The sequence below is a fragment of the Limulus polyphemus genome, unplaced genomic scaffold (assembly GCF_000517525.1).
Source record: "Limulus polyphemus unplaced genomic scaffold, Limulus_polyphemus-2.1.2 Scaffold1412, whole genome shotgun sequence".
Lineage (NCBI taxonomy): Eukaryota > Metazoa > Arthropoda > Merostomata > Xiphosura > Limulidae > Limulus > Limulus polyphemus.
Genome location: NW_013667022.1, coordinates 153,825 through 180,110, shown reverse-complemented (window position 1 = coordinate 180,110; position 26,286 = coordinate 153,825). Strand labels below are relative to the sequence as shown.

Below are 26,286 nucleotides of genomic sequence, written 5' to 3'. Positions count from 1 at the left end.
TAAATTTCCAATTTTTTTATTTATCTTTTTTTGCTGGCGTTTTTATGCTCAACTATGGAAAAGGATTACTTGATACGGTGGCTAACTTTATACATTGTAATGATAATAAACATAACTAGTAGCTAGCTGATGTGGTTCATGATGATTTACTGTAGCTATTGACTATTTGTTCACATTAGTTTGAGATGTAAAATGTCAAGCTGCAGCTAGAAATTGTCATGGAAATTTCTTTGAGAATATAGTGAGCATTTATAGTTTCCACGTAATTAAATTCAATATAATTGGCAAATATATGCCTATACTAAGACACAACCCAAACTAAGTGTGTATAAAATTTTACCAGTAGAAAAGCAGCCTTTTCAAATAAAAAATATACATCTAAAACATTGCTATAAAATAATCTTTGTGTATTTAAGGTAATTACTGTATCAATGTGTTTAATATGATTATTAATTTTTTTTTACTCCTTCACTTCATACACAATATACAGGTTAGCTCCCTAAAGACACTAAATGTATAGTGTACAAAGCATTGAGTATCTACATGTTACAGTTATCTAATATTCACCTATTATTGGCTAGTAATTCCTGTTTCACCCTGTACTTAAACTTTTTAAAGAAACATCAGATATTTGTACAAAAGCTAACTTAAAGGGGTAATGATAGCATCGTTTACACTAGACTTATGATGTTTTAGCTTATATAAAATATAGAAGAAACAAACTGACTTTTCAATACCCCCACAATCTTTGCAGTACCTTATCTAGTATTCTACAAAAGGTTTGGGTGCAATATACCAAGCCGTTTTTGTTGTAGACTGACAAAAGAATAATAATAAGAAGAAAAATTACAAACAGGGCATTTTGAGCAGATTTTCTTTTCCTTGTAAATCTAATATGTGTAATTTTGTACATTTTTATACATGTACAGCCTTAGCAGTCAATAGTAAAGACTTTAAAGTGTTGTTTGAACTGAAATTTGCTGTTTAAAGTGCTTTATGCAAAAATGTTCTAAAAGGATTTTCTGCAATTCTTTGAGATCCCTATTATGAACCACTGTTGTAGTTCATAATAGATACTTATTTTAAGCTGGTATCCTTGGAAATTTAGCACTTTTAACTACTCAAATTAAAACTAAAATAGCTTTTGTTTTAAACAACTCAGTCTTGTATGTGATGTAACGGGAATCTTATATTTTTCTTCATAAAAACTCGTGTCTAAAATGATCTGTAACCATAATATAACCAGAAATTTATATTAATTCAATTTGTTGAAGAACCTAAACACATCATTCTAAGATTACTACCTGATAGTAAGAATCCTCCCAAACACGGTCTAAATTTGGACGTTGTCCATCAGTGAAACGGCACACAACTGCCTTCTCTAGGGCATCCCATCGAGTGAGAGAATCATAACACTACACCATAAAATGTTAGATTTAACACAGTTGTACATATGACAGATTAACCATGAAACATTCTGTGAAGAACAGTTGTTTCTAAGTTTTTCAGGTAGGACAATTTACTATAATCCATTTCTTTATCAATATACAAAGTATTTATTCAAGGCTATTATGGCTGAAATAACTGAATAGCAAGCATATGGAACTGTCTTACATTTTAATTTTACCAATTCAATTCAAGCTGATACAAAAGTTCAGTTGTATATGTATTAAAATAATAAAAATGGTGAAAATTTAAAGTAACATTTCACTGAAACCACCATGAAACTAATATCAACTCAAATTGTTTTTCTGTGTAAAAAAACAAATCTAAAGAATTTGTAGCCAAAGTTAACAATTTTCGATATTTACCTTAAGTATGGCATCATCCCAAAGATCCATTTCTGCTTGTTCTGGCTCTTTGTCAGGCCACACGGTTTTCTCATACAACTAAATAATGTACAAAGATTCACAGAGAGGTTCTATATATGAAGTTTTCAAACTTTACAGGTAATTTTAAATGTTTTTCACAACAAAGCAAGCTGGATCATCAAACAGAGAATACGAAGCCTGTGTTAATTAGGATGACACAAGAGTTTTAGCATTTACATGAATATGTAATAGTTCACATACATTCAAAAGAAAATACCTTAATTTCATTTCCTAATTATTCTAATAGGCAATAAGAGAAATTGCTTAGCTTTAATATTCTTGCAAGTTGTTTTCTGTGAAGGGTAACTAAACAGATTTTAATATTTCACAGTAAAATAAAGAAATTCAACTAAAGCAATACCAGTTTTTTAACTGTCTATATAAAAAATTCTGAAGTGCTTATTGTTTAATACCTACTTTTCTGAATACATTTATAGATCACAACACTTTTCAGGCTGTTTACACTACAGTAAAAACTTACAAACTGTAGTGTCTTAAGACATGCCATAAATTGGCTAACTGAAGAATCTAATAATTCAAACTCCTTTTAGGCAGGGCTTTAAACCTTGAGAGGTAAAGGAGGCAAAAATTGAGATTAGAATTCATATAAGTAGGAACAGTTTTAATTTTGTTGGCTAGAGGATGAAAGAATGCATAACCATATAGCATGAATGACTATTAAAGTGTCTTACTAGAATTGTATCTTATGCTTTTAACTCAGTTATCATTAAAGACAGCTCATTTTTTCCCTTTATACTGAGTTTAAAATTCCATGATTTTCTGCCATGGTAACGTCTTTTGGGTCATTACAAACATTTATCAGACACTATAAACAATTTACTTCCTTCTATTAATTCTTATCTACGCATTAAGAATTATTAGCATATCCCTAAAGATAATTTGTAGTTTATTTTGATTCAAAAATGTTTACAGCTTTAAATATAACTTTTTAAAATACATTCTGATTATAAACTTCACAAAGAAACATTTTTTGTAACTTTATCAGTGCAACTTAATTTGAAATTTTACTGAAATTATCTTAACTACTTTCAGAATTTTAGAACTCTTATTTTCTAGAGAATAACAGCATTGTTTAATCAAATTATAGAAGATCAGAGTATAACCATTCCTGTTGATAACTTTCCAGAAAGATAAAGTACAGTCAGAGGGAATATTCTTATTTACAAAAACAAACAAAGGTACTCCTAGAAACTATTATTGATTTTGTAAAAGTAAATAAATAAATTTATGGTGTGTTTTGTCATAACACATTCTTAACAGGTACACAGCTAACTAGATACATGTACTACTCTTCAGAAAACAAGTTTCCTGTGCAATATTCATATTCAAATATGTAAGTATCATATTTAACATTATCAGGTAAAGACAGTTTTGAAAAATTAATATTTGTGATCTTATTCATGAGTAACAAATTGATTCAATCTTTCAACAAACTAAACAATTCATTACTACAGTAATTTGTATTTCTAACTGATAAAAAATAAAACTCATTATTTATAAAAATGGGTTTGAAGATACATTTAATAATAAAAATGAAGAAACGTTGTGATATGCCTACCTACCATAACATAGCAGTTAGAGACTCAAAACTTTAATATCTTCTACACTAATTTTGCTTTCTTGGTTTAAATATACTTACAAGTTTCTTCTCAAAAACACTAAATTTCAACATCAAATCAAAAATGTAGAAAACAAGTTTTAATAAATAAGTGGTAGTTTAAAGTTACTTTACCTGAATATAAAGTTGTAAGGCTTTAGTGTAATCACCTCTTGCCTCAAACTCAAGTGCCTGGATGCTTTCTGTCTGTGTATTTACAGAGCTACTGAAGATGCCTCTAACTACATCATAGTTATTTAGAGACTTGTACAACCTGTAACAATATTTCATTCCAATATAGACTGATGCAAGTCATTTTCATTGATTATCTCACAAGACTTCAACTTTATATATATCTACACACACACAATGTTTGTTATTGATGTTTAACTATGATATAAACATTCCATTCAATTAATTTTCCTCAACATAGTAATAATAATAATAATTTGGATCTGCACCACCAATAAATATAAATTTCAAATTGTAAGTACTTAATAATAATTTAGTTCTCTTTAATAAACTTTTTGTTAAAAAAAAAGTACCATTTGTAATTAATCACCTAGCACAACATTACTAAATTTTTGCCATTATAAGTTATCAAAAAATTATTTATTTATTTATCTGAACTATAAATAGTTTTAATTATTTGGAATCAATACAACAATCAAGTTCTCCAATTAGCATTGTGAGGAAAAGTATAAAAGGTTGTAAAAAATTATCACTTTAAGCAATAACATGAAAACAATCTCACTCAGCAAGTCTTATCCACAAAGATGTAGCTGGACTATTGCTTCGATTCTCTCTACGTGCTTTTTTACTCTGATGTTCTGTTTCTTCCGTGGTTGATTTTATCAAAATCTCTTCCAACAATAAAATACCTACAACAAGTATGAAAGTACACAAATAAATTACATTCCAGAAATTATCAATGATGGAAAATCTTTTCCTTTATCATGATAAAAAATAAATCAACAAATAATAAATTCTGAAGAGGTGTATACTAAATAAATAAAATATTCCAATCACAATCTTCTTGACATAGAAACAACATTAGTTTTGGTAGCAACACAAGGATACAGCATATAGCTATAGTTAATAATTGAAGAGTAGCATTAGCTCAGAAACAAATTTTTGTTAAATTTTTTTGTCTTTTTATTAGATGTCACTGATCCAAGTGTCTACCAGTACGAGACACCATAGAAAACTTGTGGTACAACTTGTATGTTGAAATTTTGTATTTGTTTTAATTCTTGTTATTATAGTTTCTTAATGTTTTACTGCTGTTGAAGTAGATCTATATGGCTTTTGTAAAATAAACAGAATAACAAAGAACTTGGGATAATTTATGCTTGGATGTCTGGACCATCATTGTATATTATCATATGTGTCCTAATGCAACCATCATTGTATATTATCATATGTGTCCTAATGCAACCATCATTGTTACTTTTGTATATTATTACATGTCCTAATGCAACCATCATTGTATATTATTATGTGTCCTAATGCAACCATCATTGTATATTATTATGTGTCCTAATGCAACCATCATTGTATATTATTATGTGTTCTAATGCAACCATCATTGTATATTATTATGTGTCCTAATGCAACCATCATTGTATATTATTATGTCCTAATGCAACCATCATTGTATATTATTATGTGTCCTAATGCAACCATCGTTGTATATTATTATGTGTCCTAATGCAACCATCATTGTATATTATTATGTGTCCTAATGCAACCATCATTGTATATTATTATTTGTCCTAATGCAACCATCATTGTATATTATTATGTGTCCTAATGCAACCATCATTGTATATTATTATGTGTCCTAATGCAACCATCGTTGTATATTATCTAGTGTTTCTGATTATTCCAATAAAACCCATAACAGAACTAGTTTATGTATGAAATGTTAAAAATTATGAAATTTAGGATTTTTGATGATAAAGTTTCAAAAGGAATGTACTGTACATAATAACTTACCAAGATTTTGTTGTCCACTTGCTTGGGAAACTTTACTGACCTCTTCAGGTTCTAATGGCAGATGTTGAACACTGTGGTAACAAACTTCCTATGGGGAAAACAAAAACTCAGACTTTATCTCCATAACAGACAACTATATTAAAGCAAATCAATGTCACAAAAAGTATTTTCTCTTAATCAGATATGGGGTAAAATTATCAACTATAAATATAACATATGTTTATATACTAAGCCTAACATATAGCATATATTTACATACTAAGCCTAACAAGAAAAAGACATTTTACTTTTCTGAAGAATGTAGTAGATAATTCTTATTTAAATAACTTAAAAAACAATCAAGTTCTGAAATTAGAGAGACAAAGCTGAACTCATCATCTGATAAAGACAAAGGCTAATTTCAAAATTCCTAGTCAGCTAAGACAAAAAGAAACATTTTCACAGTAATAACATCAACAAAAACATTTAAACATTATAAAACTAAAACAATTTGTTAATGTTTCTCTTAATCTGTGAATGAGTGCAAAGTCTTTTTGTGCATAATTTTAGACAGGTATGACATGACTTTCAGAGAAGTGTAACTTGTATATTTTTAAACCTACAAATTTTTCAACTTTCACAAGCAAATTATTAGAAAAAGATAAATAAGTTTGTTTGTTTAAAATAAAAATCAGTAATGTAAATATAAGTACGTACATCTCCAAGTAGAATAAATTTAACAATTCCTTCATTCTAACATACACTACAGGCAATAACAATTAAACCAAACCAAACCTAAGTATATTTGTTCACAATGTTTAAAACATATATACTTATTCTCACAAATTCAAGAGTTTAGAAATATGTTTTTGTCTTATACAGAGGAAATAGCTTAAAGCTCATAAGTATTTTTAACAGCCTGATCAAAAATGGTTTTAGAATAGTGTTACTTACTTACTTAAGTATTTTTAATAGCCTGATCAAAAATGGTTCTTAGAATAGTGTTACTTACTGGATATATAATTTTAAAAGAAAATTCACAAACAAACACCACTTAAATATCTAACTACAACATTTTTTAATTGTGCCACCATGACATTTTCTTCTGAGAGGTAAAAGAAAATGTTAAAAATACTTATGAAACATTTCAAATAAACATCTCGGAAGACAGTTCAGATTTCTTTGGTTTAGAAATATCTACAGTACATTTCATGAATTATTACAATGAAATAAAACAAGTGTATCGATTTTAGGTTTTAACCACTATTATTTAAACAGTCATTTCTACACATTATTTGAACATTTTAATTTGTTTTGGAAACATTTACTGAAGTTCCTAAAATATATTTCATGAAATTCTTACCATTTACATGAAGGCAACACCAAAAAACGAGAGCAACCCATACTTTTGCACATTAACCATATGCTATTTATTTATACTTAACTGAGACATACCAACCATTAAATGTTATTTATATGGTTTAAAACAAAATACAACTTACTTCCACAAATCCTATAAAAGGTGGAAAAAACTGAACTGTCTGTTGGAGAATGTTGTTAAAAACTTGTTTCAATTCATTACAAAGAACAATGTAATCATGGGGATGATTCTCCTCTTCTGATTGACACAGTGCTTTTGCTACAGATGTCAGCAAAGTTTTGGCTATATTCTGATCCTTCTACAAAAGTGCAAGATAAAGACTGAATCAAAATTCCAAATGCACCACACCATTTTATTATTTTAATATATATATAGTACAAAAGCCTGTAAAAAATGAGGGGGAAACCATTGGTAAATGATTAACGAAAATTATAGAATTTAACTTAAACGAATTTGTCTGTACCTACAAAATACACCTACTCTTCACTTATTTTATCAGTCTTGAACTAATTCTTTAATCACCAAATTTTAAATAAAAACTACACAGAAAAAATGAAATGTTATCATGAACAAAAGTACATGCACACTCTGAAAGAGACTTAAATAGCACTCTTGAGCCTTTTCACTGTATTATAGGGTCAGGAAGTAGAAAACATAGTGTGGACATTCCGACATAAATTTTCAACTCTTTCGACTGTACAAAGGATAAAAGATATTTGGTAGTAATAAATGTTTATTTTTCTTTATGTTTTAAGGCAAAGTTCATAATATATTTGTTAAAATACCAAAATTATATTTATTATTGAACATTTATTCACCACTTAAAACTTTTTAAACATTGACTCTATAAAGTTAGTAACAGTAAACTTATTTGTAGTGTAAAACAATCCATTATGTGATAAAAATCTAACAAAATACAGCAAAATAGTGAAATTGTTTTATATTCAAAGTCCTTACATAATAATCAAGAATTGTCTATGCAGTTATTAAAAATAAACTAGCTCAAATAAACAGATAAATCTTCATAAAAATAAACACAAAAAAGATTAAATTAAGGATAAAAAACATATCTCTTTTCTTTGTCTTTACCCCACTTTTTTCTATTTTTATTTTGATCTTACATAATTTTAAAAATTATTCAGTTTAATATTGTAATATAGCAGCAAAACTGACTTTTCTAGCATGAAAACTATGAACTTACTTCTATTAAATAAACACCAATTTAATGCTGAATATCATGTTTCTTTGCAATATCTAAAAACATTCATACGTTTTAAACCTCACTGCCATCTATATAATTCTGAACATAAAATAATTTTTTCACAATTCTAGAGCATACAAGTTTTTTGGCAATTTAACATTTTGGTTTTCCTCGAAGGATCTTCAACATAATTAAAATACAGGGGCACTCCTAGCCTATTAATGGTAAAGGGGCTGAGGTGGGCTTGATAAAAACTTGAAGAGTTGCACTCTACTTCTTGTGAACACACATGTTGTACTATTTAGGAACTGAACCAGCTTTAACAGTAAGCATTGTTCACTGGGAGCAGGGGCTACAGAGAAGGCTAAGGCACATTTTGAGGAAGCTTCAGCCCCAGCTGTCCCTGATAAAATACAAATACTTTTAATTTTATTTTATGTCGGTTTTTTTTCTTTCTAGTTATATAATCAATAAAATGGCACTCAGGGAATGCTACAAAAAAAAATTATCCTCTTATTTTTTAATGGCTTATTTGCTAAATTTTTCACAGTTGTTATTAATGTGAGATATTATACTGCTTGAACAAGTACATATTTTACATTGGAGTGGAAATTATTCATTAGAAAGCTTTCAGTCTTTATCCAATGACAGTCATCAGACTGGTTGAATTACTTTAAATATAATATCATGTTATTTTGTGTTACTTCATAAAAAACCGATGGTTTTACTCTGCAGTTTTAGAAAAGAACTGTATTAAAAATTCAAAGTTTACAAACATTTTGTGTAATTTTTAAGAATCTAGTTATGTATATATATATGTATTACAATAAAATTCAATAAACCTGTGCTAAAGCTTGAAGTGGAGCAATGATTGAAGAATAGTTTATTTCTATGTCTGGAAAGTCTCCAATTCGATATCGACGGTACATGGTAACTTGAGCTTCTCTTCTAGACCTCTGCTCTTTCAGTAGATCCTAAATAAACAAAGAAACCTGATAAACAAGAACCCAAGAATATTTATATCCTACCTTCACACACGCAACTCTGGATCTTTCATCCTGATCATATATAGATATTCTAGTCAAACAGTGAGTAATACAGTTCAGTGGGAGAACACCTAATACAGGTTTCAAACAAAATTTCTCTGTCTTGTTTGTCTAACTTTTCATTATTCAAAACATTTTATTATATTTTTAGCAATTAATTTTGTCTGTACTAAAAAACAAAAGAACAAGTAGTAAAGTTTCCAGATGTTTTGGAGCAAAGCTACTCAATGGGTTATATATGCTCTGCTCATCAATGCTCTTATACGACAGGATTTTAGTTTTGAAAGAAGAGGGATATGATATGTTGATGAGATACCATTTAAGACCCAGAATATTAAAAAAATATATGTGTACTTATTCTATCTTCCAGCTAAACCACAACCATAATGGAAGAAATATGTTTTTAACTTTCCATAACATTTATGAAAAGTTTTACTGCAAGTATGATATTTTGTTGCCTTAACCTCAAAGTGTTCATAAAAGAAGAGCAAAAAATTAACCCTCTTGCTACAGGAAGATCAAAGCTTGTATGTCACAACTTTTTAGAGTTACATTCTAAAGTTAATCAAAACCTCAAAGTGTTCATAAAAGAAGAGCAAAAAATTAACCCTCTTGCTACAGGAATATCAAAGCTTGTATGTCGCGACTTTTTAGAGAGTTACATTCAAAAGTTAATCAAACTATTTTATTATCATTGTATATGAATAACCTTAGCATCAAAATATATTTAATATTATAAGTTTTAAGATCTTAATTTTATAAAGAAATGTTTAAAAAATATCTCCCCTAGTATGAGAATTGTGACATTAGTTGTCTAGGTTCTCCCTCTTCTCTAATTTATTCATCACCCCTCTGAGAAGTAGGTAATTCAACATATATTACTTATTATAATATAGATATTACAAAGGCTAAGTATAATTTTTTATAGTCTTCATTCTTATTTGTTTATGGAGTCATAAACTAAAAAATCAGATCCCCTTGTCATAAACACCTGTCACATCCTCTCTTTTACAAATTATCAATAGTTCTCTCTGATGTTTTATACTATATTGTTTATAACCAATAGAAATCCAAAGTTTAAATCTATCAAATGATGTATTACATTATACTGTTTCTGTAGTACTGTCTGTTTCATCTTCAGTTTGAAAGTTTCTATCGAGGTGGCCATATTGACAAGTTTAAGATAAGTTAGAAAGCCAGATAAATTATGATAGTTATAGGACATTGTTTGTTTTGTGCATGTTATTATTCTGTGTCCTTAGGTGCATTAGTTAAGTAAATAAAAACTGTTTAGTGTACTAATATCAGTAATATAAAAAAGTAGACTTAAATTTCATTAGCAACTGACAGCAAAAAACAAGGTCTGAGATAAGTGATATATTTCTTGTTTTTGATGTATATTCTTTTATTATTATCATAAAAGTAACTAAAATGTAAAAATTAGAAACTCATTAGGTTAGATCAGGTAAGATAATTAAAAAAAACAACTCTTCATTAGGAACGCTCAACAAGATACACATTTGCCAAGTAATTTACAGCTTGTGGTACGATTAGTAGTTAGACAGGTCAAAGGGCAATAAAAAGAATAAAATTAAGTATAAACAGATCTCTACTGTTATGAGTGCCTTAAGCCATTTAGGATAAACATTTGTAGCTTTCTGTTATAATTTGCAGTCATTCTAGAAAAAAAAAATGGTAATTAAGAAACCCAATTTGTATTTTTTTATTGTGTTTACAAGGTTGGCCAAATCGAGTGAAGGTGTAGAGTGAGTGTGTGTGTTGTGATATAGCAAAGCCACATTGGGCTACCTGCTGTTTCCACTGAGGGGGAATCAAACACGTGATTTTAGCACCGTAAATCCGAGGACCAACCACCATCCCACCAGGGGACGACTGTGTATAGAGTTAAAATAGAGTTAGGAGATTTTAGAGATAACACAAATGAAATATGACAATTTTCAGAGGTAATCAAATATCTTAACATGAAAATCACTTTGCACTGGGAGCAGTCAAAAATCTGACTCCAAACATTCGCAGACAATTTTTTAGTAAAAATACTTATTTAAAAAAAACTGATTTTCTGTGTACAACAAACGATTTGTAATGTTTACTGAAAGCTTGCTAAATTTCGTGAAGAAATACAAAACATATTAAAAGTTATAGTAGGAAACTGATGGTTACTTTGGGGTTGAAAAGGTCAGTTACATTGACCGAGCCCATAGCAAGAGGGTTAAAACTGGTTGGTACTAAATATGGTTTTATTTACATAATTCGTCTGGTCTATAAAACATGTGATTGACACCATCTTCCAACTTTAAACTTTATTTATTTTATTTTAAACCAACATAATGCTTCACTATCACGTATATGCATTGTTAAGCAATGTTGACAAATCGAGGGTTTCACTATTACCCCAAAAAAACAAATATCTAATATACTAGAGTGCCCGTAGTTTAATAGTAGCATGAAAATGGAAAAACAAATATAGAGCCCTTGATCTGTACAAAAATGGAACACATTGATAAAAATGTCAAATAATTTCAAATTAAGAATGCTTTTAAAATACCTTTTTGTATCATTAGAAAACAACTACACCATATGAAAAAAAAAACAATACTAGTAAAATATCATTGAAATAGTTCATGAAATTCACTTGAAAACTTATTTTTATTGCTCTTTGGCCCAAGAAGACACTTCCATGTTTTTATTAATAATGTTTAAAAACTATTCCACCATTCCGTTAAAGTCATATCAGTAATATTTTTTTACTACTATTCAAATATTTGTGCAGCTTTCTTTCCACTTGAATTATCATAAGATTTTTGTAAACCCAAGTTAACTTAACTTACAAGTATGCACACCTATAAAAAATAAAGTAACCTACATCTCTCATATTCTTGAGCCTTGCAGCCCTTTTAACAAATACAAGTCGATGCTTTTCTTGATCTTTTACAAAACGTCTTTTCAGTCTTAAGATGTCTGAAACTGAACTCGAATCTGTTACATAAAAAAACAAGATAAAGAAAAAATACAACCAGCTACAAAAATTTTGCACCTTCAGTTTCTTTTTTTTTCTGAAGTACAAAAACAAATTAAAAGCTGAAAAATCGATATATATTACTTTAAATATTTTGTTTTGTTTATCAATGGAAATAATTGTATGTATTTTATTTTACTGAAAATTTTTTTCTGTATTTTAAAATGAAAAACTGATCAGCAAAAACTCTTAAATCTAGGGCTCTTAATTTTGGAAATTTATTGTTATAATGATAACAGAGGCATATTTTTGGTTTGTTCCATCAAAACAATTGCTCATAGATAATGACAAGAACATAAAAGTAAAGTAAATAATAATAAAAAACAACAAATGTTGTCCTACCTGATGTACTATCAACTTCATCTGAAACAGCTTTTAAACTTCTACCACCTTTTGTCTTTGGACTAGAAGCAGGTGCTTTTGTTTTTCTTCCGATAGTAAAAAGCAGAGAAGAACCACTTGATCCCATACTGGCATCCATTGCTTCTAGTGATCCCCACTGTTCCATGGTGTCAATCGAGCTTTGAGTCAGCCAATTATAAGTCTTTGGTTTTGCCCCTGACATTAAATGTTACATAAAATAAAAAAATAAAATGAAAAAAAGAGAGAAATTTGTACAAAAAAATTTAAACTATATTTTTATAATTTGTGTCTCACAACAAATTCAATTTATATATCATTCAAGCCCAACTGAAAAGTTTACACATACAAACTATAAATTCTCGCTTCATTTCAAACATTTTAACATGAAGAAAGTTTTGAAGTTAACTAGAAATAGCTTTACAATTATATAAAAAAAACAACAAAAAATGTGAGCTCAGTATAAAAAGTGGAAATTAGATCTTTCCTTTCCATAAATCGTTTGTTTGCCTACGTGATATCCTAGGATACAATTTCCTTTGAAATATTCTAAATATGTGTATATCCAGCTAAAAAGTGCATTAAATTAAACATTCTTTCATTAGCAGAATACACTGGATTTGCTAATGTATTTAAATTTCTAATCAAATGCAATTAAATGTACTAATTCTTCTAAATTATGCAAAGATTGTTATTAATTACATTCATTAGTGTTTTTGGTAGTTAATAACTGTAAATTTTATAGGTTAGAAATGCTATGCTCAATAACCAAGAGGTGGAGAAGAAACTGTTTTACTAACTGTACAGAAGTTAAGGCACAAAATATGTTTTTGTGGAGATTAAACTTACACACATAGTTTTGTTATCTCTCATATGTAGTATAAAGATGTATTATGTAACATGTTAGCGTACAATGGATAACAAATTTTGTATCATGACCGGCTGAAACTGATTGTTCAAACCTTTAGGCTAGTACTACAAGTCTTCAGTGTGTACAAATGAGAAAGTGTAAAACTTTTTTAAGCTGTTAAACTTAATTCAGCAACTTATATTACATTAGTATACACTAATAGTCACCAGGATCCATGGTAGCCGTAAACTGTAGATTTGCCTGAGTTGCACGAAGATGCTGTCCACCAGACGTGCCGTGTGTATTACTAGATGTTTCTGTCTGAAGACTTCCTAAAGTACCATCCGGCAACAGCGTTTCTGCAAACATGGGTGTCATTGCAGAATGACGTTGCCTCCAAGAGGATGAAACGTTATAAACCTGTGATAACATCAAACTCTCAATGTAAAATTGTGAAAAGAAAAGAAAAAAAGAGTAAGATAAACTTAAAGACAGAACTGTTGAACCAGGGGGGAAATCTTCTGAAATTTTAACACATTTCTTTGGGCATGAAACTTTTGAAACGTTTCTAACAATCTGAGTATAATAAAAAGGCAGTATACAACCTGTTACATCACATCCCTGGACATCATGAGTTTTTAATCTTTTTATTATTTTATTTATTATTTCCAAGGATATTCTTCCGAGTGCCCTAAATGTGGAGATTATTATTCCCCAAGTTCTCCATAAAAGCTACGACACACCCGGAGGTGCACCAAATATGAGCTTACGGGATACCTGGGGCATGGTCTAAAAGATCACATGTATAAAATGAAATTCAAATGCTGATAATCATGTGTATATACTTAAGGAAAAATGTTCCAAAATCTATTGTTTTAGAAACACTGTAAAAAAATATTACAACTTACCTGAAACTGACAGTCTGATAACGGATTCGGAAAAATTTTACGATTGTAATCTGGACTCAGAGATGTTAACTCCATTAACAGAAAAGTTCCATATTCCAGAAATTTATCTTCTGTTGGAGGTGAATACATTTGTTGAAGCAAAGTCAAAAATCTTTCTTTAGTGGCACTAGGTAGTCGAGAAGGGTTACTCCAAAAATTATTTACCAGAAGCCTGAGTAACATACACATCATCATTATAATGCGTCACCAAACTTAAAAATGCTGAAATAATTTTAATAATTAACACAGAAATGAGGATACATTGTGATATTTTACTGAATAAATTAATAGACACTTTATAAATTATGTATGTGCAAAAAAAGGAAGATACTTCATTAAATTTCACTTGATTAAATTAGCAAACTATAATGCATATGGAAAAATGAAGATACTTTATTAAATGTCACTAAGTTTGAATTATCTAAAAACTACTCTATCAGAAGTTAAAAATAAAGCTGGAACATATTTCAAAATTGTTTAATAATAAGTAAATACAAAATTTCGTATATTAAGTTTATTAACATATGTATATATATATATATATATATATTGAAATGTCCAATAATGTTTCTTTATTTTTAGTTACACAATTGGCTATCTATGCTGTGCTCAAAATGGGTATAGAAACCTGGTTTTTAGTGTTATAAGTCTTCAGGCTAACTACTGAGCCACTGGGGGCAAACCCAATAAAGATCTATAAAAATTTGATTTTGAGATTTTTTTTATAGATAACTTATACATAATATTTTAGCACTGAAAAGAATGAAAGCTGGATTAATGTTATCAAGTAAAAACTATTACCATGTGTTAAACAAAACTAGTTTAAGGATGAAAAAAATAAAGTATTACAAGCAGCTTTGTTGATGCTACCAGGAAAAAAAAATTATTCTCATTTTAAATGCTATACTTTTGGATGGTAAAGGAAACTTACTTACACACAGAACTCTTTAGTCTATGTTATTATTAGTCATATAACATGGAAGAAAAAAACCATCAAAATATTATTCAAATATAATGTGCGACAAATTTCGACAAATGAAATACCAAACACTCATAATTCTACATTGGACAAAGACTTACAGTTTAAAGTTCTAACAGAATGAAGTTGTTAAAACTATATAATGAACTTTCTATTAAACAGCAAACTGACCATTATTTTTATATTTCAATTATTTTATCTCTGATATATAACATTTTTATGCTGTAGAATGTTTTAGGGATCTTCCAGGAAATGTGCTATGTGCTTATGTGCCATGCTATCAGATATTCCTACCATTCATAGACAGTTATATTTATTTTTTACATCATAACATAGTTTTTACATGAAAATTACCAAAAGTGGAAACTGTACTACAGGAAAAAAAAAATTAAAAATCCTCATGATTTAACATGTCTGAATACAGCAGTAATATAAAAGGTTAAGTACAGTGTTATATTACTGAAGCCAGCAGAAATATCCACTTGGTCAAAACATTTTTAACTTTGATGTTATTGAACTGAATAAGCCATACTTAGGTGTATAATTAAAGTAAAAACTAAAATTGAAACTTATGGATCACTCAAATGAAATTTATACCTTAGGGCAATGTTTTGATCAGCAAGTCCTAAAAGTAAAGTCTCCTTAGCTAGTCGAGTAATTTCTTTTTCTTTGGCTCCACTTTTCATGCTGAAAAATATTTTGTGTATTAATGTACAATAACCACATACACAAATAAAAATATAAAATCAATACAACATATTCATTTTCAATAGAAGTTTATTAAAGTCTTAAGCCTACAATTACTGATTCCATATGTATACCAAAGGCATTTTAAACCATTTTATTAAAACTATTTATGCTTTAGGTTCTACAACTTTGGTAATTACGAGTCACACACACATACAAAATGTAAGTAACTAAAAATACAATTAATATTGTAATTGATTCCACTCCATATGGACTCCAAATTAGTAACTTGACGATTAAATCACTTGTGAAAAAAAATCAGATAGAACAAATTTTTGATAAATTTCAAATACCTAATGTGACTAAATGAAACTTTGGTTAAATGTAAAAAAAAAATGTTAAAAAACAAGTTAGCCCTTATTGAATAAGAAAACTCTTCCAATGACTAGATGAAATATGAAACAATTCATGTCCCTACATCCCAGATGTGATGATGATAAGGGCCATCACTTACTGTTTGTTTGTTTGTTTTGAGGGCTATCTGTGCTAGCCATCCCTAATTTAGCAGTGTAAGACTAGAGGGAAGGCAGCTAGTCATCACCACCCACTGCCAACTCTTGGGCTACTTTTTTACCAACGTATAGTGGGATTGACCATCACATTATAATGCTCCCACGGCTGAAAGTGCGGGCATGTTTGGTGTGACGGGGATTCGAGCCCGCGACCCTCAGATTGCGGGTCGAGCGCCCTAACCACCTGGCCATGCCGGGCCATCACTTACTGAGTCTTATGTTTTAAAATGAAATAGCTTATAATGTTTAATAGCTGAAATAGAAAATGCATTGTTTTAGATGAAAAACCATGAACTAAAAGAAGCATCTAATATCATGCAGTGACAAAGTATCAGCTCACTTAAAGGAAAAACAAAGTAGTAACAGACTCTTGCCTGTGAGTGATGCAACTAATTTATACAAAGAAATGGAAAAAGTTGTGATTGTACAGTCTTAATACTGGGAGAGCTGTTTTTCAGCAGCACTGAAATAATAAATCTATAAAAAATAACTTAGAATTTTATTCAGAGACCGGAATCTACAAGGTAACTATAAAAGAAATATCCTGAAGTGGTCACTTTCTTATCAGTTTTATAAATATACCTTTAACCACAACTAACAGTCTCTTGGTGCAATTAAGATGGATGTCTATAAATTAATTTTGATAATAAAAGACAATAAGTTCAAACACCTATGTCCCCCCTTGACTCGTGATCTTCAAAAGTAAATCATGTCTAGAATTTTGTATTTAATACCCGTTGTGTAAGTTTGGTTAAAATTCATCCATACAGTACTGAAATATCCTGTCTACAAGACTGGGAAGTTTGGATTAACAGATGGACAGGGGCAAGCAGTGGGAGCTTGTTTGTTTGTAATTAAGCACAAAGCTACACAATGGGCTATCTGTGCTATGGCCACCACGCGTATCGTAACCCGGATTCTAGCGTTGTAAGTCCGCAGTTGTGATTGTACAGTCTTAATACTGGGAGAGCTGTTTTTCAGCAGCACTGAAATGGTAAATCTATAAAAAATAACTTAGAATTTTATTCAGAGATCGGAATCTACAAGGTAACTATAAAAGAAATATCCTGAAGTGGTCACTTTCTTATCAGTTTTATAAATATACCTTTAACCACAACTAACAGTCTCTTGGTGCAATTAAGATGGATGTCTATAAATTAATTTTGATAATAAAAGACAATAAGTTCAAACACCTATGTCCCCCCCTTGACTCGTGATCTTCAAAAGTAAATCATGTCTAGAATTTTGTATTTAATACCCGTTGTGTAAGTTTGGTTAAAATTCATCCATACAGTATTGAAATATCCTGTCTACAAGACTGGGAAGTTTGGATTAACAGATGGACAGGGGCAAGCAGTGGGAGCTTGTTTGTTTGTAATTAAGCACAAAGCTACATAATGGGCTATCTGTGCTATGGCCACCACGAGTATCGTAACCCGGATTCTAGCGTTGTAAGTCCGCAGACATACCGCCGTGCCACTGGGGGGCACAGTGGGAGCACAATTGACAAATGAAAGCCACACTGAAAATCCAGGTAGCAGAGATACTGTGAAACCTGAGCAATAATATCACAATTCTTTTCCTATCTGATGTGATGATGTAACATATCTCATAACAATACCTTCTGAATTTTCAGTGGAAATGTACAACGTAGACAGTGCTGTAAACAAACTGATAAAAGAAAGTGGTAAAAAAAAAAACGATTAAGAAACAAGTCTCAGTTTATACTTCTCTTAAAACTCTATGTTACCTAATTGGTAACCACCTGGCCATTGAGCACCCTAACCACCTGGCCATGCCAGGGCCCAGTATATAAGTATACAAATCTCTAAGCAAACAATTCACTAAATTAAAACATATATATCTTGGGTTATCTGTGTTGTGCCCACCATGGGTATTGAAACCTGGTTTTTACCATTGAAAGTAAACAGGCATACTGCTGAGCCACTGGGAGGCCTGAATAAGACTTCCATATATAAAAATTACAAATTACTTCAATGTAACATATTATAGACAATATTTTCACAAACCTAAAGTTAGCATAAACATCCATAAGAATCTGGTACATAACTTCTCGAATCAGTGGGTTTTGCTGAGACTGAAGTTTAATGATCATGGGAAGCACCTCTAGAAGATTGTCTGATGTCAGCTGAGGGAGAAGGCCTTTAATGGCCTGCAGGGAAAATTTCTTGACTGATTCATCTCTGAAACATGATTACATTAACAATTAGGAATAACAATTAATCTAGGTTTTTTTATAAATCCACAATCTTAGCTCTATTTGATACAACATTCAAAGATATTGTTACTAAACAAACTACAAACCATTTAGAAGAGATTAAACCATTTACATGCTGAAATAGAGATTGGATCATTTACACATATTCTTCTACTATAAAAAAAAATACAGAATTCATTTTTCTCCCCACCTATACAGGCACAGCACAATCAGATGAAATAATGATTTAAAAATTTGGTAGGTAAGTGTACTTTAGTTGTAAAATAATAAAAACAATTATCACATGCATCAATTATTTTTAGGGTAAAAATACATGTAAAGTTATAGTATATATGCAGAAAAAAAAGCTAATTCTAGAATGACTTTTTCAGTGTCTTTTCTTCAACAATTCAATGTAATATTAACACATTAGAAAAGTCTTACAGATAACTACTGATTTAGTGATAAGGTGTTCTCAGTACCTGGTCTCATGCAGAACAAAAATATTCCACATATTTTCTTACTTAAAGTTAGTTGTTTTTCTCTTGCTAACTAACAAGAAGTGTCACAAATAATATCTGCATTAGTTAAATAAATAACGCGTTGATGACAATTATACTTCTCGAGATAAACATCTACTAAATTTCATAAAAACATCCATATTGTGAAAATATGTCGTTTTAAAACACAGTTATTCTTTTATTTCATGAAATCTAGTTTGCAATAGAACAGAATAGCCTTAAAAGAACTATCATACATAGTTGAGCCTCATTTTTGTAAAGTGCATGGTTTCCATTATATAAATGTGAACCAGCAAGTCTTCATTATGTAAACCAACTAATTTATTTGTGATATACTGTTATTTATGTTGAACTTTTGGCTCTAAATACATAAATTTATTGTCTTTCCACATGTTTAGAAATTACAAACTGAATAATAATAAGTGAGTATACGAGAAAAAATTCCACAAACCTACAAAATCATCTACTAAAATTTTAGCAATTTTTTCAAGTTTTCACCCATATTCATAGGCCATCTTCAAGCAAAAACACAATATATGATTACCTATTAGCTCAAAGCTTAAAATACTAGAAATAATTAGAAAGAGGATCAACTTATATTCGGAATGATGAGCAGATGTTTACTATAATGCATTTGTTGCGCTGTTTAAAATTTAAATATTCTAATACAGATGTGGGAATAGCTAACAGTCGGAAGGCCTACACAAATCTATCTGTTTGTTTGAATGAATACTAGGCTAGGCCTGACTAGTGTGTTTCAAATGATTCCACTACAATTACTGATGGTGATACACCTACAAATGACTGGAATTTTTAACATCATCTTTCATCAATCAGTAACCCAAACCCAAAATTAATATAATTAATCATTCTTCTCACCATTACTGAAAATATGAGTTTTGAGGTAAGATTCTGTTGTTGTTAATAAACTGCTGTCTTTGTCAGAAAATGATTGCATATCACCAAAACTTGAACGAACTGCTAAGTTTTTAGATCTCAGAATACAAAAACTACAGTGTCAAAAATATTTGAATCACTTAAACAATGCCAAAGATATTAATAACCTGTGGGTTATCATCATCAAAAGGCCTTTGGTTTTGAGTTCAGTAAAACCTCCTTGAATATACTCAACACGAGAAGCCACGACTTCCATGATTAACGTTCTGAAGTTTCCATGTACTTTAGGTAGCAGGAACAATAACTTCTGTAAAAACCTGAAACATATCTTAACATGTAGTCCATAAATAAGACAAAACATTATTTTATAAGCAACAACAACAATTTATGATGTTATAAAATATTTTTATTATTAACAGAATTTTACTGTAAAAATATAATAACTGCTTCATATTTTGTTCTATTTGAATGCTTTTTATCTTGTAATAGTAAGGAATAAAAGGAAGACACGTGGTCCCTCCTTTTCCTATGCAATTGATACAACATTAATTATTATCTGAAACAAACAAACTTACCAAAACATCATACCATGTTATATGACTAGTATTAATTTCCTTTACAATAACTCAGCCTGTCAATAAACCTAAATGGTGGTTTTTTCTCATCTCACTGTACAGAATAATTGTCACAAAAATTATCTGTATTACGAGGTCACACTGTATTTCAAACATTAAAGATTAGAAAATTGAAATCATAGTGCACTGTCTGTCTGTCATTTATTCTTAAATAAAAAGGAAACAGATAAAACAAGTGGATCTATGACAAAAATATAATTCATGTTCTTTTACCAGAAAATTATGTAGGAATGAAAACAGAAAATGAAACTCTTAGCTGATCCTGAGACTCAGCCCATAAAGACCAAGGGTCCAGGAATCTAGGCAACCTCCGGAAGCCAAAAAAAGTTTATGTGCTCTCTAGTACATCCTAATTACCAAAAAAAGATGAATTAACATACCGGTCAGCAATAGGTGGGAAGTGAAGGTGCACTTTGTTCACACAAGTAATAAACTGATCTTGTTTGGTATTACTAAGCTCTGTCACACGTTGTTCTATAGAGTTCTGAAAAGCTTCATCAGGAGATCCTTCTTTCTCCTCCATATACTTCAGAACCATCCCTATCACTTCCGAAGCAGATGCATAAACTTCCTTGTACTTGAATGTTAAGTTTGATGCCAGCAAATTAAGAAACCTGCACATGAGTTCAAGTTTTGTAAGGAACTACACTTTATAATAATCAATGAAAATTATAAGTTTAATAAAATTTTATCTTAATGTTACAGAACTGATCAGAACACATGAAGAGATAAGGAATCTTTAACTTTTGTCAAGAAATATTGATAGAAGTTCAACAAAACTAAACAAATCACCATTCTTTCATTTATATATGCTTAAAGTACAGTTTGGAGCAATAAACACATTTTTATTCCAATAAGCTTGACATACACATATACACAGAAAATCTGAATAACTGATGCTTAAATACATTCATGAATACAACTTATCACTCTGTGAAAAAAGATCTAAAACATTAGCAGCTCATAGTTGTTTTTATATCAAATAACATGTTTAAACCTAACTCATTGAAAGAGCTGTCATCCTTCACTATTTAACCATACAATGATTTATACGAACCTTGCTTTCTCCAATTTTCCACCTGTGTCAGAATAAGGAGAAAGTCCATTAGCTAACACAATTCCTGACAACTGTATACCGACCAGATTTTCTTTCCTTGTAATATCTGTCATGCACATCTGACCACATATAATCCTGAAGAGAAATTTTAAAAATATTCTATTTATTCAATCTTACTTGAAAATGTGTACCTGCTGAAAAATCAACATGATTTCAGAATTAGCAGTTTAGTTGAATACTCATTACTGTGATTTTCAGGTACGTATTTGAAATACACAGTTGTTGGTCTATGTCTCTTGTTTGTATAAAACAATATAAATAGGTTTCTACATTTTGTTGGTCTATGTTTCTTGTTCATATAAAACAATATGAATAGGTTTCTACATTTTGTTGGTCTATGTCTCTTGTTCGTATAAAACAATATAAATAGGTTTCTACATTTTGTTGGTGTATGTCTCTTGTTCGTATAAAACAATACAAATAGGTTTCTACATTTTGTTGGTGTATGTCTCTTGTTCGTATAAAACAATATAAATAGGTTTCTACATTTTGTTGGTCTATGTCTCTTGTTCGTATAAAACAATATAAATAGGTTTCTACATTTTGTTGGTCTATGTCTCTTGTTCGTCATAAAACAATATAAATAGGTTTCTACATTTTGTTGGTCTATGTCTAACATAACCAACTTTACTAGGAAAACTTTTGGAATTGGAATTCCAGTCTCTCCAAAGAGCTAATTCCAAAAACTACATGATTGAAAATGTTAAAAAAGAAGGTAAAGTGGTCAATAAACCAGAATTTGTCTGATGCTTCTGAATCAGTGATAGTCAGACAAGTTAGAAACAGATATAAACTCTCCTCACCGAGAGCTATCATTGACCACAAAATCTTGTTTAAATCAAACATTTAGCCATTTTGAAAATTATCTAAAGCATATCTGAACGTTTACATTTTTACAAATATATACATATATATAAAACAAAAACTGGTCATAAGCTGAAGAATGAAACTGATACATGAAGACAGAACAATGGGGAGAAATGGAATAGAGTGTTATATCATGAATTATAAAATTTATTCCAACAAAATTATTTTTGAACATTTTAATATACACATGATATTCATATTTAAATAATAATTTTAATAAATATAGCCTTTTGAGTGTGGTGTGTGAATAATCTTTACTGCTGATATAATAGTCAAATTTTTAGAACAGTATCCTTCATTTTGTACATTAAGTATTCATTTGGTTTGGTTAAAATGACTATTGGTTTGGTTAAAATGACTAGCACATTTTTGTTTCATCTAGTTAGAGATATTCCTTCATCAATGATTAAGACCTCTCCTGTAATGAATGATGAAGTGGCTAGAAACAAACCTCCTTCTGCAACATATCCAGAAGCCCTATCCTATTTAATGGAACTTTTTGTTCATTTCTCTGTCGTACCTGTCTAAACGTAGTCTGGTACAACATGGTTGACTTGTACACCTTGACAACAAACCTTTTGTGCTAAAGACCTAGTAAAACCTACTAATCCTGCTTTAGATGCCGTGTACACAGTCTGTCCTCTATTCCCTTTCATTTCCAAAATACTCTTAACATTAACAATGCTCCCACACTTATGCTCAAGGTGATTAGGGATCCAATGAGGTCAACATTAATAACTGAGTTTATGTCATCTTGTACTTCTGAACCAACAATCTATCAAGATTTACACTTGCACAGATAACAATTACTCCTAATAACCCCATTGTCTCTTCTATTAATTTGAAACTTTCCTACACCATCTTTCCATCTGCTACATCACACTTATTCTTTTGATATTAACCAAAAATGCAATTTCTTTCTTTAACTCAGTGACAGATTCCTCATGTTTATTTCTTGTTACATGAAAGAATAGCCACACTGAAATCCGAATATATTCTAGAAACAATTGCTCTGCCAATTCTTTTCAAACCACTTACAGAAATCATGATTGCACTGCACCTGTATTGATTGTGTTCATTATTAAATAAAACCACAATCTTAAATGTTTATATTTTACTTTTTTTGCTTGGATGTTTCTTGGACATAAATTTGTTTTCAAAGATTCTACACCTCTGAAGCTACTTTTATATCACAGGCATAAGCAAATAAATAGACTACAAAGACTACAGTGAAGACAGCTAGTAAACAGCACCTATCACAAACTCTTAGGCTACTTTAATCAGATAGCGGTATTTAATTGTCACTCTTATAATGCACCAAAGGTTCTAAAGTGCAGTTTTGCTGAAATGGGACAAGGACCATGAATCCTCAGATTCACCATCTGGCATGCTAACCACAAAGTCATATCATACCCAACAAGTTGGGAACAGGATAAAAATAATCCTAATAAGGATGTTAAACACAGAAACATCAACCACACCAAGTGTCATTCCATGATTTTTTAATCCAAATGATGTACTAATAATATAATACAGTTGATATTTTAAGACAAGATACAATACCACATAGGTTTCAAGAATATTCTGCTGAAAGTTGATTATACTTGGTCAAGGTATATTATTCATATTTTGCTTGTACTTTCAAACATTTTAAGGTAATTTTCAAACAAGTATTGTAGTATAATTAAGAAAATATTTTCAGAAACGTTTACTATAAAACTCTGTTTCTATGTAAGTAATCCTTACCTTGTTGGTACTTCTAGACGAGGTTTCCAACATTCTACCACAGTTTTAATGACTTCCAGATTGTTGCGGAAAATGTCCTTACGTGGATGAGCACATTTTGTCATTAGAAACTCTAAGATACTATTTGCAGCATGTCTTCCAATAACAGTGTCCTGTAACAAAGGTGAATATAGACCAAGGCTACTCAAACATAAATGTGTAAAACTACTGGCAGTTACAAAGAAAACCTGTTATTTCAAATGATTTTGCATCAAAAGGCACATTTGGAATCCTAAAAGTTTTATTCGAAAATGTTTGAACATGATACAGGGTGTTTCAAAAATTCTCACAGAAGGCATTTAATATCAGTTCTGCCATTCTCAATAGTTTATTTTGAAACTGCTGTAAATGTCCGTGGTAAAGTCATACTTACCTTTTTACAGATGAAAATGTCGTAAACACTGAGGGTGCACAACAATGTATTCTAATCATTATAAATAGTATAGTTTGAGCATTACAGTTAACTAGGTATATATTTTTAGTTCTGGTCTATGTAGATAGCTTGCTTTAATCAGAAGTCAATATTAATACCTCTAAGAATTGCTGTAAAATTATATATTATCTTACATCAGATATTGCTGTAAAAGTCAACGATAAAACCATAAATTACCTCAACTCTGATACTTATGGTAAGCATGAGAATCACATTCTATCTTATCACTACTGTTGATACAGCAGAAAAGAGCTTATTTTACCTCTGGTATTGCTACGGTTGCCCAAGTCATAAGCACAACCAATACATCCAATATAAAATAATTGATTTCTTGTCCTAGTGTTCCACTCACGACCAACTGTATCAAAGGATCTAACAAAGATCCTGCATATGGCTTGAAAATCTGTAACACAAAGAAAGTTATCAATCATCAATATTTATTAATGCAAAGTCTCACTGTGACACATTCATCAAGGATGTATAATAGTGGCCATCACCGAATAATTTTATTCCTCAAAACACATCAGTAGAATCTTTGACTCTACCTGGATTGATGTACATTAACAAAATCAGAACAGGTTTCAATCCTAACTTCTGTAACATTATATTTACAAATGTAAATTATGAGAAATAATTAGGATGGAAATATACTTGTTCTTAAATCACTCCTCATATCAATAAAATATCTTCTTTAAGCCAAAAGTTCCTGTATTGCAGATAACACGTTGCTACACAGCTTCTATCATGACACCTAAAGTTTCATTAAAAGCTAATTTACATCTATGTGGAAAGCTAACTCATGCTGCTCTGGAGAGCTAACATACTACTCTGTAACTAAATCACTTCTCTGTAAAGCTAACAGTTTCATTAAAAGCTAATTTACATCTATGTGGAAAGCTAACTCATGCTGCTCTGGAGAGCTAACATACTACTCTGTAACTAAATCACTTCTCTGTAAAGCTAAAACACTACTCTGTAAAGCTAACACTCTACTCTGTAAAGCTAACACACAACTCTGTAAAGCTAACACTCTACTCTGTAAAGCTAACACTACTCTGTAAAGCTAACACTCTACTCTGTAAAGCTAACACTCTACTTCTGTAAAGCTAACACTCTACTCTGTAAAGCTAACACTCTATTCTGTAAAGCTAACACTTTATTCTGTAAAGCTAACGCATGATTCTGTAAAGCTAACACTCTACTCTGTAAAAGCTAACACTACTCTGTAAAAGCTAAACTCTCTATTCTGTAAAGCTAACACTCTATTCTGTAAAGCTAAACACTCTA

General features: G+C 30.2%; 1 protein-coding gene across 1 annotated transcript in view; it reads right to left on the bottom strand.

Annotated features, from left to right (window-relative positions):
- The window catches only part of LOC106463453 (DNA-dependent protein kinase catalytic subunit-like), a 169,878-nt gene that overhangs the window by 47,385 nt on the left and 96,207 nt on the right, over positions 1-26,286 (bottom strand). Inside the window, exons 50-67 of the mRNA XM_022390945.1 lie at positions 25,262-25,402; positions 24,528-24,679; positions 21,855-21,989; positions 21,178-21,411; positions 20,330-20,479; positions 18,557-18,730; positions 15,865-15,954; positions 14,250-14,460; positions 13,569-13,761; positions 12,474-12,689; positions 11,979-12,091; positions 8,891-9,022; positions 6,969-7,145; positions 5,488-5,575; positions 4,244-4,370; positions 3,625-3,763; positions 1,812-1,889; positions 1,305-1,415 (exon numbers count right to left, since the gene is read on the bottom strand). Of these exons, the coding sequence (XP_022246653.1) occupies positions 1,305-1,415; positions 1,812-1,889; positions 3,625-3,763; positions 4,244-4,370; positions 5,488-5,575; positions 6,969-7,145; positions 8,891-9,022; positions 11,979-12,091; positions 12,474-12,689; positions 13,569-13,761; positions 14,250-14,460; positions 15,865-15,954; positions 18,557-18,730; positions 20,330-20,479; positions 21,178-21,411; positions 21,855-21,989; positions 24,528-24,679; positions 25,262-25,402 (2,661 nt within the window). The remainder of the gene's footprint in view (positions 1-1,304; positions 1,416-1,811; positions 1,890-3,624; positions 3,764-4,243; positions 4,371-5,487; positions 5,576-6,968; positions 7,146-8,890; positions 9,023-11,978; positions 12,092-12,473; positions 12,690-13,568; positions 13,762-14,249; positions 14,461-15,864; positions 15,955-18,556; positions 18,731-20,329; positions 20,480-21,177; positions 21,412-21,854; positions 21,990-24,527; positions 24,680-25,261; positions 25,403-26,286) is intronic.